Here is an 18,548-nt window from a genome sequence, read left to right as displayed (position 1 = left end):
ACCAAACATAGTCCAAGAGCCGGGTGCAAATTTGTTCACAGCCTGCAGCACAGGCAGACTGACAGACTTGTCTTGACTCAAATCTCTCAATTTGAAAACCACCTTGATATGCAAATTTTTCTAGGCAATAAGAGGAATGTGCCCATCAAGGCCCTGGTGTACTGAAATGGCGCTCTTTTGTTCAAGAGGACATACAGCAACAGCTGCACTTCCCAACTCTGTGTGTGTGTGTGTGTATGTGTGTGTGTGTGTGTGTGTGTGTGTGTGTGTGTGTGTGTGTGTGTGTGTGTGTGTGTGTGTGTGTGGTGGGGGCATGTGTGAGCAGATTTGTCCTGTTTCAGTCAGTATTCCAGGGAGTAATTGCAGCGTTTCTGGAATGCTGGTTAACACTTCAGAGTTCTGCATGTTAGACAATAGCTGGTGTGAATGAACCTGATCTCACATGAAGGAAGTTGAAATGCTTTGCATGTTATTTGCATGGCCAAGCAGAACTAGTAGTGGTGTTCACACTGAAACCGTGGAGATGTGCTCGGACACGCAGAGTCATACATGCTGCAGCATTTAAGCCAGTTCTGTTTGACTTTATTAGACTTTTGGTCCAATAAGAGGTCCTCTGCACTACTGGGAAGGACCTTTGTTAAATATTCTTATGAATGCATATTGTTCTAGTGACCTGTGATGCATGCTGTGTTCTGTACACTGGGTGTGACAAGAACGAAACTATCTACCTTTGTTTCAACAATGTGGCTAAAGTAACTGAAGTATCAGTTTATATTTGTTTGCCTGTGGTTGCTGTAAACCATTCCACATATTCCAACATTCCCAGCTAAAACGAGAACACGAGCAAAAAACGTGTCAGACTTTAAAAATTAGGCATGGCACAATTTGAATGGCGTGTCCAGCACTCTGCTCGCCCATCGTCCTGTCAGAAAGCTGCCAGATATCAGTTGAAAGTCTCGTAGTTCTGCGCTCTCACTGCTCAAGGTTTTCTTTGCAACAGAAAAACAGGATATGGTATCTCACACCCTGTCGAACAGTGGCATATTTGTACTTTGTGGTTTTTCAACCTGCTGTTGCATTACAGGTTGCCTGAGGGAAGCACATGGTGTAACACTTGCTGTACGTCACAGCTTGGGAAGACTTTTTTTAATCCGTTCCACTGTGAGATGCTTTGTAACATGACAATAAAGATGCTTAAAGATGTCTGTTTCCTATTCCTTTAACAACAAAACAGAAACTGTCAGTGTCAAGCTAGCCCAAACTTGCATGTTAGTTTTGATAAAACATTATCTTTATGTTGAGTGTGAACTGCTGTGATTGCACAGGGGAGCCGCTGGTGCCGCCCTGGCAGCCATTCTGCTCATAGAGTGAAGCAGCAGCTTTACTGAAGAGCGCCACGTTAGCCTGTCATGGGCTGTTTCAAAGGTAATGTGGTATTTGCAGTTTTTGCTGCTCTCAGACTTCAAATGAAACTGCTCACAGCAGCAATTTTTTGTTTGCCCGAGTCCAGCTATGAATCACAAGTCGCTTTGTGATACGACATGAGAAATCCCAAAGGATTTCCTGCTAGCGCTGCACCATTGCCAAGTCCAATATCTTGAGGCTTAAGCTGTGCAAGCGGTGGGAAGTCTTGTCGTGTCATTATTTCACCGTCGACGCCAGCCGAGGCCAGCCTGCAGCTTCTGCAGACTGTCTGGCACATTTTATTTATGCATGGCACATTTTGGGCAAAATGATGCTTCTTCTTTCTGTGTTCATTTAGCAATGTGGGCCGTTACTGATGTATGTGCGGAATGGAAATAGTATATTTGCATAAAGTACGTTAGAGAAGTCAAACATGAGGGCTTTTGGCAGTTATAATAGTTTGAATGTGTACTTCCTTTTAGGATAAGAAAGGATTTGTGTTAGAGTTGTTAAAGTCATGATTTCATTCAGACTGAACACGCTGGCTAAGAGCTCTCCTCCTGTTATCAGCAGCTAGTCATCCAGTTTGCTGCGGACCATCCGCCACTGCTGACTCAGCCAATGCTGCCATCTGGGCTGGAAGAGAAAACAGGACAGATTTCTCCCTGGCTCCAGAGCCTCGGATGCTCAGCTAACAGGTTCTGTGTGTTTGTGTAGCTGTTTTCATATATGAGCTGCAGCTTTGAACTTTGTTTAAAAAGACATTTCCAGCAAAGGTGCAGAATGTTAGATGCAGTTTGGTAACAAAAGTTACCGTCCAATCCAGACGTGCAACATTTTTACCTTGATCATTTGAAGTGTCAGTGTTTCCCCTCAAAGGTGCTCGATGCTTTATTTTTCCAGCATTTTGAGACCTCATAAGTTTAGGGGTACAAGAGTTGTACAAAAAGCGTGTTTGATCCAAGACGAGCGAGTTGTGTGTGGACATCTGCGTGAGAGGTCTGCAGATAATAGATTTGTATTCTGGGTTTTTCTGGGATCTAAGTTGATGTTTGGGGGTGGCTGTGCATGTGGCCATCTTTGGTGCAACAGAAATCAACCTTTGTTGCATTTTATGGTATTTCTAGCCCCCCTTTTTTTCTTTTTAAGCTACAGTATATTTTGTGTTTGAGTAAAATAGACCCCGCTCTGAAAACACAGCTGGAAGGCGTGTTTCTTTCCTCTATGCAGATAAAACTGCGATGTTTTTGGAATGTTCTCGGAGGAAAAAATTTGTTGTTTTGCTCAGAATAATTTCTTCTGCTGCTTTTATGTTTAGTTTTTTTATATTAATTAAAATCTGGCTGTGATTAGCAAAGGCCCACCCACCCTTCTGTTTTCAAGGAAGTGAGCTAAAATGCCTTCAGCTGGGGGTTGTCACCAAGGCCCAGCAATAGCTGAAGAAGGACCATGAGCTGCTCTCGAGTCCAAGAATAAAACTACCTTTGTATGGAAAGCAAAGGTGGCTGAGTATGATTGGCTGCGTCAGTTTTGGGGCCCTGGTTCTGTGCACGTTTGCTTTCTGTCACACTGCCTCCATCTACTGCAACACCTTAATAAACCAGAGCCGTTCCCAGTGTTATCCATGACACCCGTGCTTTTACTGCAGTGACAACAACAAATGTCTGCTGTTAATTAAGGTGATCATTTCAGCTTTAATTGAGTGCTTACTGAAACAATGAGCCTTTCAGGCTCTCAGTCTGGCTGAGCAAGATAAATAAATCCTAACTGTTAGGACAGCTTATTCTCTTAAAAGCTTAAAATGTTTTTGAAGCCTAATCCTTCAACATTTAGTGTTCACCGCGAATATTGTTCTTAAGCCTCCTGGTTATATTACTCTGGTTATTTGTGTGTACTAGACCGTGGCCGTCCTGCCGTAGTTCCTGTTTTACACCAAACTACCCGTCTGTGTGTCTTTATCTGTCTGTGTGTGCGCAAATACGTGTGTGTACAACCGTTCTGCCTCATGACCCTGCACACTTCCCACTCACGTTTCACTTTTTCTGCTTGCATCCTGTCAGCGTGACAGCAGCTCTCTGGCTGTTTGCTGCAGTTTCGCTGCTCTGTGTCGCTGTTGTTCAGAGCCGTGGTCGTGATGGTCACCTCCGTTTATCTCGGCTGCTCGTGTGTTACTGTTAGTAGTCATTTTTTGGTTTGGTGTGCTGTTGTACTGGGAACGCAGACTCCCAATTGGCTGTTTTGAAGTTTACTATATAATAGGAAACTTTTTTTAGTCAATGACATGATTTGAATTCATCCGCTTTTATAACCACAAACTGTCTCACATGGCCTAATAACACAGCAATAGTTGGTTTTGTGGTTTGTTTGTTTTTTACATAATTATTTCAGTTTGTTTCGGTTGCTTTGGTTGTTGTTCAGGTTTTGCTACTTTGTAACCAACCTGAGATTCATTCTTATGAGGTCTGCGTTATGTCTGGTATTAACATGTTTCTGAAGCCCAAGTCGTTATACAAGTGCTTATTTCAAATTACTTACAACAGTTTGCACAAAATTGCTTTGGCAGTTCACTTGGTTCCAAATGCTGAAAGAATCATTTTTTCTGGGCCAGTGGAAAATTGGAACGCTTTGGAAGAGCAGCTCACAGTTCAGAAACTACAAGATAAGAGTCAGACTGAGCTGTGGGTGACAGTCGTTGTAGGGAGGCGTGTGAGGGATCAGCCAACTACACGCTTAACCTTTGTCACCTGTGATTGTTGGCAGCTGAGATGCTGCTTTGTGAAGCCTTGTTAATTGTCGTTGTTGTACAACACTGGTTTACTGGGGGTTTTATTATAGCCACCTGTCCCTGCTCTCTGCTGGAGACTGCAGCTCCCTTATCTCCACACTGTAATAAATGTTGAAAATGAGCAAAGATTAAGTGCTGCGTCTCAGGATTGTTTGGCTGTGTCAGAATAAACGGAGCCACAGGAATCACTACACTGAACATGAAGCTAGCTGGTGCTAGCCTTGCTCATGTTAGCTACTTACTGTTGAAGCAGTCGATTAGTCTACACTTCTGTTTGTGTTTAGCTGGTCAGGAAAGTCCGTCGTTCTCCCGTGGACTCGGTCACACATGTCAGTGTCCTGAGTGGGGCGACAGTTTGGAGCGTCTGGAGCTTAACACAGTTTTGTCCTTGTAGGCTTGATCACACTGACTACTGCAGGTTTTATTCTTACTATAACTGCAAGCTTGATAAAAGTACAACAGACATGAGTACTTGTCCACAGCAAAGAATAATCCAAGCCTTGCCCTTCTTGCTCTTCTTGCATCAGTTATCCTTCACAGCTCACTGAGCTCAGCTGTTGTTCAGCAGCTCCCTCAGTGTTGGTGAAAATGAGACCGTTAGGATTTGCCAAGTTCTCCAGTTTACTGTAATTTCATAATTCCCGCCGGGCTTGGTGATAACCACTGCATATGTGGAAGACCCCACAGCAACCTCCGTGTTGGAAATGTCAAACTCTCATAGATATGTTCCCTGCTCCTAGCACATTAAACTTTAATAACTGACTGTCGACATGCAGCCTGATATTAACTGGTGCCTGTGCAGTGATTAATGTCATTTGATCCAGTTGTCACTGGTGTTTATGTTGTTGCTCGTGGGTGTAAAAGTGTAATTATATTTGTGTTCGGTTCCGTAGAGGCGATCACCATTTAACACTAAACGCTGTCAGCCTTCTGCTACGGGGTGTCATGCTTCCTAGTCCATGTGGTGCAAGACACTTTTCTTTGTAAGCATAATTCTGCAGCGAGATGAACCGAAGGATGGAGTGGGGGGAAAAACAGGAAACATGGGAAACAAGGTCAGGGTAGCAAACAGTCCAGCCGGCTGGGAATCAAACTGGACTCACTGCTCAGATACACAACACATTATTTCTGACTTTATAATATCTATAACTTTGATTAGCCAGCTGTGCCACAACACTTGTTGTTCTGGATTTGGACGACTCTGAGAAGGATCAGAGCCTGTGCACAGTCACCGATCTCAGCAGGAACCCCGAAACTCAGAGTTTATTATTCATGACCCTCACCCTGGACACAGTCTGTTTGACCTGCTCCCCTCAGGCAGGAGGCTCCGGTCCATTCGCACCAGAACCTCTCGCCATAAGAACAGTTTCTTCCCCTCTGCTGTTGGACACATGAACAATAACCATATGACTGTACCCACCACTAACACATGACCCTACGCTGTGTCACTGCATCATTCCATGTTTGGCACTGATCACCACCTGCACTCATGTATATATCTTTCCACGTAGCACTCTTAATTCTTATTCTCATGTATATCTCATGCACATATCTTTCTACGTAGCACTTTTAATTCTTATCCCTACTTTTATTTTTTCATGTCTATTTAAGTGCTATTTATGACACTATGTTTTGCACTGAAGCACCGCAGCAATTTCCTAATGTTGTAAACCTGCTCAACATTTGGCAATAAAACCCTTTCTGATTCTGATTCTGATTCTGATGACAAGCTAAAAGTGTGTGAGGGCGGGAATGGGTGGCTGTCGTGCTTTACAGTGAAGGTTGTAAAACTAGTGGGCGAGATCTAACCAGCAGCAGCTTGGGGGGGCTGCAGGCTTAAACTCTGACCCCGATTACTGTATGTTGGGATTGTGATGATTAATGTTGATTATTAATCTTGATAATTTGATTTTGTAATTACTTTGAATTCCCGACAGAGGGTGTTACAGGAAAAAATCGACTTTCTGTGACGTACTGCAGCCCTGCCAAACCACAATAAACAGCTATTATCATCATTTCATTTGCTGTGTGTGATGCATCACTAATGATTGATGCGCTGTGAACAATATGTTTCCCAAGTCTTAACTGCTCATTTCGACCACTTTTGATTTTCTTGAGCAGAAATTTCCATTACAGAATATTGTACTGCAAACAAAAAGGGGAAAGTTGATCATTTAAAATATTTATACAAAAATGACCTTTCAGTACTTTATGATCTAGATCAATGAGAAACCCTGGGTTTACACTGTGCACACACACAGAAGCAGTTTGGGCCGTAACAGCGTGTAAGTAAGATACAGAGGAAAGACCTATATTTATTTCTTGAGAATAAATCAATGTGAGATTGCTGTAGCAGCAACAATGGCTGCCCCGTGGTGTGCCTGGGTCAGGCCAGCAGACCAGGGAGCTGCAAGTGTCCTCGCAGAACGCTTTGACGCGATGACACCGGCCCTCACAGCAGTGTTTATGGAAAGCCTTAAATAGGTTCGTTTTCATAAGCAGCACCTCACTCTGTTTTTACAGAACTTACTTTGAGAGCGTTTCTCTAAGCTGTGAACAGCAATCTCATCTGTGGGTGTACTGAAAATGCAAAGAGTTAATAAGAAGAAAAATATGTTATTGGAGTGATGAAGGGGAAAGAAGCACTGGCTGCCGGGCCTCACTGGTAGAGAGCAAATACAGAAATGAGCAAAAGGCTGTGTTTGACCAGCATGTGAAACAGATTGATGTGGATATTGCATTGTTTTTTAATGCTAATTAAAAGTGTCCTGTTTTCATATGTAACTGACAGATTGCGAGTCTCCTTATCAAGCTGTTTTCCCTGACCCTGTCTCCTTTGAATGCATGTTTGCTTGACTTGTCTGAAGTATCTGCATGTCTACTGATGTCATGACCTTAAGGCAAGTCTGTTAATGTAATGCTTCAGTGAATGTAACATAGCTCTCAGAGAAGTGCCTGCATCCATATGATACCTGCAGTGACGCTAACCATATGCTAGCTGACCTTTGTGGTAAAATTAGTTTTGTTTAGCAATCGTGTGTTAATTACGTTAATTACTCAGCCACCTTCATCTGTGTGGTCATACAGGGAGTGCAGAATTATTAGGCAAGTTGTATTTTTGAGGAATAATGTTATTATTGAACAACAACCATGTTCTCAATGAACCCAAAAAACTCATTAATATCAAAGCTGAATGTTTTTGGAAGTAGTTTTTAGTTTGTTTTTAGTTTGAGCTATTTTAGGGGGATATCTGTGTGTGCAGGTGACTATTACTGTGCATAATTATTAGGCAACTTAACAAAAAACAAATATATACCCATTTCAATGATTTCTTTTTACCAGTGAAACCAATATAACATCTCCACATTCACAAATATACATTTCTGACATTCAAAAACAAAACAAAAACAAATCAGCGACCAATATAGCCACCTTTCTTTGCAAGGACACTCAAAAGCCTGCCATCCATGGATTCTGTCAGTGTTTTGATCTGTTCACCATCAACATTGCGTGCAGCAGCAACCACAGCCTCCCAGACACTGTTCAGAGAGGTGTACTGTTTTCCCTCCTTGTAAATCTCACCTCCACCTTGCTGGCGTCGGACTGGAGCTCTCTGCCCTTTACCAATCCAGCCACGGGCCCATCCATCTGGCCCATCAAGACTCACTCTCATTTCATCAGTCCATAAAACCTTAGAAAAACCAGTCTTGAGATATTTCTTGGCCCAGTCTTGACGTTTCAGCTTGTGTGTCTTGTTCAGTGGTGGTCGTCTTTCAGCCTTTCTTACCTTGGCCATGTCTCTGAGTATTGCACACCTTGTGCTTTTGGGCACTCCAGTGATGTTGCAGCTCTGAAATATGGCCAAACTGGTGGCAAGTGGCATCTTGGCAGCTGCACGCTTGACTTTTCTCAGTTCATGGGCAGTTATTTTGCGCCTTGGTTTTTCCACACGCTTCTTGCGACCCTGTTGACTATTTTGAATGAAACGCTTGATTGTTCGATGATCACGCTTCAGAAGCTTTGCAATTTTGAGACTGCTGCATCCCTCTGCAAGATATCTCACTATTTTTGACTTTTCTGGGCCTGTCAAGTCCTTCTTTTGACCCATTTTGCCAAAGGAAAGGACGTTGCCTAATAATTATGCACACCTGATATAGGGTGTTGATGTCATTAGACCACACCCCTTCTCATTACAGAGATGCACATCACCTAATATGCTTAATTGACAGTAGGCTTTCAAGCCTATACAGCAAACAACCTGCATATTTGGATGATCTTGATAAGTCCTCGAAGGCCGATTGTTTGGTTTTTGTTTTGTGGCTGTCTTGTTTTCATATTTACCTGACAGACACAGGTGCCAGTCTCCTTATCCAGCTGTCAAAAAGTTTTTCCCTCTCTTAGAATAAGAACTTCTTTATCTGGAGTATCTGAAGTATCATCAAGTCACAGTCTACTGATGTCATTGCTTCAAGGCAGTCTGTGGCAGTAGCACATCTATCTGAGTATGTTAAGACAACCTTGCTGCCTCTGTAGCTCTCAGAGAAAGGGCATGTGTTGAGGAAGTTAGCTTGATGCATTCACATTCATATTTGCTAGCGCTGGTTTCACACACAGACATGGTTCCCTTTGTATCTACATTGCTGTTGACAAGCAGGGCTGGGCAGAACAGAAGTGGCATTGAACAGAAACGTAGGAGGAATTTTTACGCCTGGAGTCCCGCGCTACGCAGCACTAGCTGCTAGCAGCCAGCGACTCTGCCTCCCCCTGCTCTCCGAATACCAGCCTCCTGCTTCTGCTTTCCCACTTGCTCGTTTTCTTCGAGTCTTTTCCTCCGTTTATTGTTCTCCTCATGCACTCTTAAACGCCTTGGCAGTCTCTCCCTCCATCTATCCCACTCTCAGCACTGACAGAGGCCTCTCTGAGATGTTTACTATGTCCGCAGACACCCCTCCCCCCGTCACCCCTCCTACTCACCGAACAGAATAACGGTCACTGTGACTTTTTTGTCTGTTTATTATCTTCGTCTCTCTTCATCTGCCTGCAGATGTTAGAGGAGGGATAGTGGTGAGTTTGTATGGAGCGAGTGTAAAATGACCCAGCTGGCTGAACCAGAGGGCATACAGAGCCGAGAGCAGCCGCTGAGGAGGCTCAGCTCTGTGCTCCGGTGACAGCGAGCTGGAGCGCGTAGCTGTTTGTCAGATATGAGATGTACTGTTTCTGAGTGAGAGCCTTTCAAAGAGCAGCACAAGTACTCAAAAGTGAACTGTGCTCGATGCCTGAGTCCCGGCTGCTGAAGAGTTCTTCAGTGTGCAGAGAGCCTCCAGAGTGTGGTTAGCAGAGCAAAACAGTTGAACCCTGTGCTGGTATGTGAAGCAGGCTGTGAGAGGGGAGGATAAAGAGCAAGGCTGCCATTGTGGTGGTGCTAGGCAGGTTTCCCCTTCTCCACCCAGCCCACCCTCTTCCCTGCCTGCCTGCCTCCCTCCCAACAGCACCCCCACCCCCCAGCCCATGTCCATATTAGGGCAAAACTCAGCCAACCTCCCCTTGAGCTGAGCTCAACCCCCTCCAAAATGCCCCGCTGTCACATTTGCTCCAGCAAAGGGCGCCTGAGGGAGACACAGCTCCCCTAACCCAGTTTGAAGGCCTGTTTTCCTCGCCAGTCAAAACAGCCGAGGGATTTTAAAAATGGATGCAGAGAGCCAAGCTGGTGTGTTCGAATGTGCTTTTATTTTGGAGGAGCTACAGTTAATGGGCTTAACTTGAGCAGTTTTTGACCATATGCCACTTAGTGACCCCCTCCCCCCCAAAAGGGCTCATTACTTAAGTTCATACTGTACATCAGTGTGGGTAACATTTAATCATTGTTGTGTACTGACCCTACTGTCAGACAGCACACAGCCTAAAAGCATACAGTAGGCATTGGGACTGTTATGGTTTTTTCTTTGCTGCTCTAAAGAGGTAGCGACAAACTGAGCTTCAGACTGAACTATGAACTATTCTTAGTGTTGAGCCCCCAGTTTCTGTTGTTTGTGTGCTGTGCTGACACTCGGTGCCAGCTTTGTAGTGAATGCTGCTCGAGAAGGACGGGGCGCAGAGCAAAAGATGTCGTTACTCTAAAACCACTTTGGATTACGCTGGTAGTGACAGACACCAGTTAAACAACTGGTTTATGCTTGTCAGACATTTTCCTAGAGATTCCTAAACACAAGTTATTTCGGGGCATTGGTGTTGATTTTGGTTTCCTGTGGTTTATACAGAGAGGAAACGGTTTACTTCGCAGAGCTGGCTTTGGCACAGAAACCTTTTAAACTTAAAATATTTGTTTCCTTGCAGCCGCGCCAGCCAATCGCACACGAACACACAGGTTGGGCACACGCAGGCCAAGAAAAATGGGCGCGTCCGTGTCGTAACTGGCACGATGCTGTTTCTTTCCAGGTTTCCAAAAGACGGTTCAGGTGTCACAGCTCTCGATCCACAGCGGGCAGGTTTCCTGGGAACTCGTTATAATAACAGTCAGTTAATTAAACTGGTGCTAAAACTTCTTTTTTGTGAAGAATCAATATAATCATTAATCGCTACAGATAATTGGCCAATCATTGGTTGAAAGCGTTTGTCTGGATGGTTATTGTAAACTTGAAACTGCTCTGTTGTTTTGTAAATGGTTAACTGGTCTTTAATGTGCTTACAAGTGGGCAAGCATACCCGAGGACTCACTGTCTATTTTTGGTTTTACTTTTGTGTGCTTTCACAAGCTATTCGCTTAAGTTTAGTTGTATATGTACAACCAATCACGGCAGATGGCCCCGCCCCTCCCTGAGCCTGGTTCTGCTGGAGGTTTCTTCCTGTTAAAAGGAAGTTTTTCCTTCCCACTGTGGCCAAAGTGCTGCTCATAGGGGGTCATATGATTGGTGGGTTTTTCTCTGTATGTATTATTGTAGGGTCGGCCTTACAGTATAAAGGTCCTTGAGGCGACTGCTGTTGTGATTTGGCGCTGTATAAATAAAACTGTTCTAGGACCAGTACCAAGACTTTAACGTGTCATGCAGCCCTGTCATGTGTTTCAATGTAGCTTCTAATTGGACTTTGTTAGGCTATAAATTTGTAATGATGTGGTTATTTATAATAATTAATACCTCATGCTACTGAAAATAATGGAAAGGGATTATTGTGTTTATTTTATTATTATGTGTTCGTTCTTGATCTGTAACAGCACTTTGGGCAGATTTTCCTAAAACGTGTCTCGTGCTGCATCGTTCGCTCAAATCGAGACAATATTCAGAGGAAAGTTTCTTTTCAACAGATATTTATTGCGTTGTCTTACAAGAGCTCTGTGGCTGATTCCTTGCCAGAGCGGCTTGCAGATAATCTCCCAGACGTAGCCAGAGTGTACGAGCGTTTGGCTGCTGCTCATTTTCCTTCATCTGGGAATTATTTGAACAGCACCACAAGCTTTTTAGAAATATTTTTATTTATCCATTTATTCTTTTTACTTAACGTGAAGATCATCTTATCAGCCTGTGCTGATGTTCCAGGTTCTATGTTTTACCAGCGTCACCATTTAATGTGCAGGAAAATATTTCCCCCGTTTAACGCCGTCGGCTCACGAGCCTGTGACGAATCAAACGGGAACCACATTCCACAGAGTGCAGAGCAGGTTCAGCGAGCCGTTTCCAGCATCAGTACAGCACTTCCTCCTCCCCCACATATTACTTGTACGTATAATAACCATCAGTCTATAATGTTAGCACTCACCGCTGCATGCTAACCATGCTGATTGTGTTGGTAGATGTTGTGCTGATCTGATTATTCAGTTATGAAGCGATTTGAAGAAACAGAACATGATGCGATTTCATGAGATTTTTGTTTTTACCAGCATGTTGACGAGGACCTGCTCTGTTTACCAGAAGACCAAAGCTGATTATTGTGCTGCTACACGCATGAAATTGTGCATGAGAACAAAGGAACTGCAGACAGTTCCCACACGCTTCAGCACCTGCTCCGTCACTTGAGGTTTTTCTGTCATACCGAGCAGACTGACATGTTTCCTGTGTAACAGTTAGCACTCGATGAATGAAAGGCCTCGTTTGCATTAGTGTGAATGCAAACTGTCTCCTGTGGGGCTTTTTATAAACATGTATAATTACATATTTCTAAATACATTTTTTAATTGTACTGTTTTGAAGGTGAGTTGGTATCAAAGGCCAGTGAGTTTCTAACAAACATGGAGTTAATGTGGAAAAGAACTAAATCAGGTCCGCAGTGGCAGAGCTCACCGTTCTGATTCGTGACCCTTTCATAGGCTGTTGCCATGCAGAAAGGACGCAAGACGCTCCAGACAGACACACACGTACTCATTTACTCATGGGAGGGCTGTAGTCTTCCAGCCCGTTGAACTTTGTTTGAACCCTGAGAGAACGTTCATCCTCTCCACATCATGAACTTAGCCTGCTGTGTCATCTATCACACGTGTACGTGCATTTCATTTATCACCTGGTTGGAAAACGTGTTTCCGACGTGGTCTCACGTGGGACTTGTGCTTACTCACAGATTTGCACACCGACTCTTGTTGCGTGACCTGGAGTGATGCTGGAAATGTGCTTTTCCAGTGGTGGATATGAGGCTCAGTCATGTAAATAATTGATTTACTGGTTCACTCCTGTCACGCCATTTTGGATTTCATGCCTGTTTGTGCTCACAAAACATCACCAGGTGGGGTAATGAAGGTCCGGCCCCACCCACACAGCGAGCCTTAGTACCTTATCTTTAACCCAGCTTTTTTTTTGCTGTGGTGGTCGTCTCAATATCATTCTGCTTCCCAAGAGAGGATCTGATCCTCTGGTCAGACGCACTCAGACTCCAGCTGTCAGTGATGGTCCTTCTGCTCTGAGCTGGAGATCTGCTCTAACCAGAACCTACGGCAGGTGGAGGCCTGCTTCAGGGGCTGCTGTCAGTCGAGCTGAAGTTCGTCTGCAGGATGAGAGACTCACGAGAGAAGCATCACCAAGTACTCAGAAAACAGGAGTAATAATAAAAAATGTGTGAACCTGCTTCACTGTGCAGTCTTCATTTAGGGAAACGTTACTGTTTGCAGTTGTTAACTGAGAAAATACAAGTGATGCTGGTTATATTGTTCATCCAGCTGTCTGCACTCAGTGATGACAGTACTACGTGTAAATGTGCTGATTGTTGAAAATGTCAACGTCGCAGCGAGGAGACAAAAGGTTTTGATCCAAAGTGGGTCATCGCCTCTGCTGCATGATTTGGGCACAAAGGAGACGGGACATCCTGATCGTTTCCATCTCTACACTTCAGAGGTAAAAAAAGAAAAGCAAATGTTCTATTTGTACTCGTATCTGACATTTTCTGTGTTACTCAGAAAAGACTTACTTGGAGAGTCAGTTGTGGTGTCAGTGCAGCTTCCTGCGATTGGGTTTGTGAGTCTTTTAACATGTCCGTATACTTATGACTAAACAACAGGTCCTGGTGCCTGCTGTAAATCACAGCTGTGGAGGAAGCGAAACATCATTTCCATTTGAATAATAGCATAAAATGTCTTTAACAGATGACTTTTATCTTACAAAGGTAGACGCTAAAATTTGAATAAATAAAGTCCAAGATATGACGTGTTTACACAGGCTTCAGCTTTTTACACTTGTTTGGAAACTGCTGTTAGACAAATTTGCATTAGATTATGTGTTTGCAGATTTATTGGGTGGTCAGCGGTTATCTACTGCTGGCCACACTGTGAAAACACAGCTGATAAGGACTTATCTGCTGTTATGGTCAGTTTAACCCAGTGAACTGTGGGATATGCAGTCTTTTGTTTTCCTGTGTAAACGTTGACGGAGCCTCTCAGTATTCCTTTCTATGCTGTATACGTGAAAACAGCAAAGACGTCTGTAGCTCTGCTTTTTCCCAGCATGCACTTGTTTTATGAGGGTTACACAGACAGACGGATCTGTGCTCTTTAAGAGGAATCTTTGTTTGCTCCACTTCAGCGACGCTGAGGCGCCGTCATGATAATGATAATCTGTTTCTTCACATGTTTTTGTTTACATCCACCCTTCCCTCTCCGGTGATCCCTCCTCTCGTCATGTGTCTGCAGACTGCCGCTCTCCCGTTTTAAGCAGCCTTCTTGGCAGAGATTCGCATCGTTAGTGACAGCTGCTGTCATCACACACCTTCGCTTTTTCTGACCGGTAGCCTTTATAGAACAAAGCGTGTCCACATGTCTGTCTGTCCCCTCCAGGCTGTCCGTCGTTCTTATTTTAACGCACTTCTCTGCTGTCACCATGGAAACGGATGGTTGTGAGACGAGCCCATGCAGGCACACGTGTGGTTGTCCACACAAAGAGACTGTTAACATGTTTATGTTTGTTTTTTCCAGTCCATGCAGGGAGGGTGCCAGCACTTGTCTGTACATGAAGCTCACATAAGAGCAGGAGGGTGACTTTGCTCGTTTCTACTCCCCGATTGCTCTTCAGACACGTCAGATTTCTTCAATTCTTTCGACAGTGTCGTGTAAGCTGAGGGGAAAAACATCTGCACTCGAGAGATGAAGCACGTCATTCAATAATTGCTTGTTGTTGTTGTTGTTTTGTTTGTTTGCTTATTAATATTTGACAGAGACGAGTACTACCACCCACCCCTTTGTGGATGTAAAACAACGGCACTTTTTTGCTAATCTTTGCGCTGTGTGATGTCAGAAGGGGGGGGGGCTCTCTTGTAGCAGGGGTGTCCAACCCCAGGCCTCGAGGGTCCCGGTGTCCTGCAGGTTTTAGATGTGTCAGCTGATTTAAACGGCTAAATGACCTCCTCAACATGTCTTGAAGTTCTCCAGAGACCTGGGAATGACCTCATCATGTGATTCAGGTGTGCTGACCCAGGGTGAGATCTAAAACCTGCAGGTCACCGGCCTCTGACGCCTGGAGTTCCCCGCCCCTGTCTTATAGGGTCATCTCAGGTGCACAGACCCCACCCACCTGCTGTCTTGTTTGTGGGGACGAAGGAATGGAGGTAAAACCCCTTATTTCAGTTATTATACAGTAGGCGTACTGAAGACCCTCACTGAGCCTCTGTATAAGATGATAAACTCTGGGAAGGTGACGTGTTGTGGCACTCGCCTCTTGTTTGTTAGAAATGAGCGTAATCCACGTTCTTATCGAACCTCCCTTAACGATGACGGCTGCCACATGATCAGCATGGGCAGACGTTATGATCAGTAAGTTACAGTCACTGGAGTTTGTGTGGATGACTAATCCGACTGCGTGTTCATGACTTTGCTGCTACTTTGTTAGAATCATCATTTTGATGTTTGCTGTGTTCTGACTTGAAGTGACAGCTGATGATGAGTCCTGGGAATCAACACACCAAACAAGTCCAGCTGGACACCAGCGTGCAGCCTAAATTTAAAATGCACCTTAATGTTAGATCACGTAAAACCATTAGCACTAATGGCGCTGTCATTTTCTGCATCACTCTCATAACCATGTGGAAGGATGTTCCCTGTATGTGATCCTCAGTTTCTTAAATTTCTTTGTGGTTTTTTGGTTTTAGCTTCTTTTGTTAGAAACACTAAGACTGAACTGAAACTAAGTGTTATTGTATGAGGGGCGCGACGCAGGTCCCTCAGCAGAGGTTTTACAATACAAACAGAACTTTCTGGAAGCATTTTGCTCTCAGGCTTAAACATCCAGAGTCTCAGCAAACACAACGATGCCTCATAAAGCATCGATGCGTTGACCATCAGTATCGATTTTTTAAATGCGATTCATAGCAAACTAATTAATTGTCTTTTCTAGTGCAGCAATAAGCAGGCTGCTTGGCTTGTGTCTCACAGCTTTGGTTTCTTTGCGCCAGTCTCTCCTTTTTCTCTTCCTGCTTCCTCCACCAGTTTGTCTCACTTATCTCATTCCTCACTCATACCTTCGTGCTCTTAACAGCAGATCTGTTGGATAAAATCAACATTACTGCGCTCAGATGTTTTGGTTTTCCCCCTTCGGTAACTTACCTTGGGACAGCAGCGGCCCGTGTGTTACTGTGCATGTTATTCCTCTGAGGTCACTGGAAAATTCCATTCTAGCTCTTGATTGATGTTTCCTGAAAAACATGTTTATTTTTGAAAAGTCTGCATGCATCTCCCTGCACACTGTTTGACTGCACCACCTGCCGGGATGATTGACAGATTTATTGACTTACTAATAAACGGGCGCTCAGCTCTGAGTGCTGTGATAAATGTGCTGGTAGTTTAAGATTGTTGGTTTGCACACTGGTATGAATGGCATAAGTGTGAAGTGTTGATGCTGCATATTTTATTAATTCGTTTATTTTCATTCTAGTGCAGTGCGTACTGGCTGACTTTTGCAAACGTGCTTGATTTCATTGTGTAGATAAGTTGGGCACAAATGGGGAAATCCTGCCTGTTTGACTGAAAGCAGAAGCAGAGAAGGAAAAGGGAATGAAACGGACACATTGGGCAAAGAGGAAGGAGGACTTCAAAGAAGCTGAAGTGCAGAAAAAGAAGGAAGTTTGATGTATAAAGTGGGTGTGATATTATATCTAAAGACCATTCACGTGTCCAACCGCAGGGAACAGTTGCACTTTCTGCCCTTACGAGGAGAGCATCTCGTGTCTCTGGAGGCACCCACCCATCCATCCATCCACCCACCCAATCATCCGCAGCATCCCTTCTCTCAGCACTGTTGCTGTGCAGGTTCCACAGAGGATGAAGCAGAGTCAGTGCAGGCGAAGGTTTCAGTGACAGTTGGTAACATGTCTACATTATGTAAGTTAATGGGTTAGCGGATCATCAGAAAATCAGATGCTAAGAACAAACGTGGCGTTTGTATCAACAAACCTCTGCAATAGATGAATTGTCTGCAAAAAAGTGTTATGTTGAACAAAAAGTGTTTGAGAAGCCCAACATTTGGGTGTCTGTGGAAGTATTTGCATGATGCATGTATTATATGTTCATTACCTCGCTGCCATATAAACGTGCATGAGCTTATTAGTGCGTGTGTGCACGTGAAGGCTGTAACTTATGATGCCCACTGTGTCATTTGTACAGTGACTAATTCTTATGATCGTCCAATAATAATGGCCCTGAATGCTCTGAGGTTCCAGTTCTCGTCCCAGCGACTTCGCCCTCGCCTGCAGAGTGCTAGCTGGAGCTGGAGGTCATCGCGTGATGAACGCAGTGAAACCACATCAGAAAAACGTCGAACAGTCGTGGGATGATATTAAACTGACTCGAGCTGCACAGCTGCTCCAATGAACTTCAAGAATAAAAAAAGCCTAACTGATCCCTTTTAAGCAATTATTAAATTAAGGTAAAAATAAGGTTCTAGTTCTTTGCACACAAACACTGGGGTATTATTTACACATGAATATTTGCTCCTGCCTAGATTAGCAGTCCACAAGCAGCCGGTCAGACCAGGATGAGCCACGTGGGGCCGTAAAACAAACATTTCAAGCACAACAGGAAATGTAGTAAGATGTAGTAACCGTCCACAGCGCAGCTTTACTGCTGCTGCATAATTCTCTCCAGTCAGGCCTCGCCATAATTTAAAAGTACTTTGTTGCGGTGTAACTATGAGAGGTACACATTTAGAAACAGCCGTGACAAATATTAGGTTCAAATGTGGAACAATTCGCTCTCAGCTCTCACAGATGAACGCTGAGCTCCAGGTGATCCTGGTCTTTTCTTTTGGTTGGACGCTGTGCTAGTTGACAGCACCATCTGTTTATTTTCTGCTCCCACCTTAAAGAGAATTGGAGCATTGTGCAGCCGCAGCACGGCACAGGATGTTCAGTACCTCAGTAACCTGCAGACGGGCTAATCGGCTGCTTTTCTTTGGATATGACAGACGCGGTGTCGATTTCAGTGTTGAATAATTCAGAGGTGTGTTTTGTGATGCTGGAGGATTGTATTTGTCTGAAGGCTCGTGTGCATCAGCAGAAAAGAGTTATTTTGTTGGTTGATGTGGAAAGCTGATCCTCTGCCCGTTCAGTCGGCAGGTGTGCGACGTGCACGCAGTGACACACACCTGCACGTGCATTTTTAATGAGGAACTGTGCGTTTCCCTCGCTGGTATTAGTCGTGTCATTTTCTCTAAGTCCTTTTTTCCCTTTCTTGTTGTTACAGAGACACAAAGAAAGCGGATGATATAAACCGCAGCCTGACGTCCTCCACCAGAGAAGGTACATCACTCATGACCACAGCATGCTTCATGTTCGTACAGTCGGCGCTCCAAGCTGCCGCTAAGACACGTCAGCCAGCAGCAACACTGTGGTTTAGATGATCTTAGGTAGCTGGGATCAGCCCGCGGTTGTTGTGTTAAGCCTCAGAAAGCTCCTCGTT

General features: G+C 44.2%; 1 protein-coding gene across 10 annotated transcripts in view; it reads left to right on the top strand.

Annotated features, from left to right (window-relative positions):
* Positions 1-18,548, top strand: part of fam49a (family with sequence similarity 49 member A) — a 31,444-nt gene that overhangs the window by 1,041 nt on the left and 11,855 nt on the right. For 6 of the 10 annotated variants that reach the window (XM_080289775.1, XM_026194183.2, XM_026194186.2 and 3 more), the window contains exon 2: positions 18,333-18,388. The exons of 3 other annotated variants lie outside the window; for them this stretch is intronic. Coding sequence is in view for 1 of the 7 variants with exons in the window: in XM_080289774.1 (XP_080145900.1) it covers positions 2,026-2,102; positions 18,333-18,388 (133 nt within the window). In the remaining 6 variants the exon portion in view is untranslated. Of the gene's footprint in view, positions 1-2,010; positions 2,103-18,332; positions 18,389-18,548 lie in introns of those variants that run through there. One more of the 10 variants, XM_080289774.1, reaches the window with a different exon arrangement.

Source organism: Astatotilapia calliptera, chromosome 15 (genome assembly GCF_964374335.1).
Source record: "Astatotilapia calliptera chromosome 15, fAstCal68.1, whole genome shotgun sequence".
Classification (NCBI taxonomy): Eukaryota; Metazoa; Chordata; class Actinopteri; order Cichliformes; family Cichlidae; genus Astatotilapia; species Astatotilapia calliptera.
The sequence above is the reverse complement of the archived record's forward strand: the minus strand, read 5'-3'. Positions and strand labels throughout refer to the sequence as shown.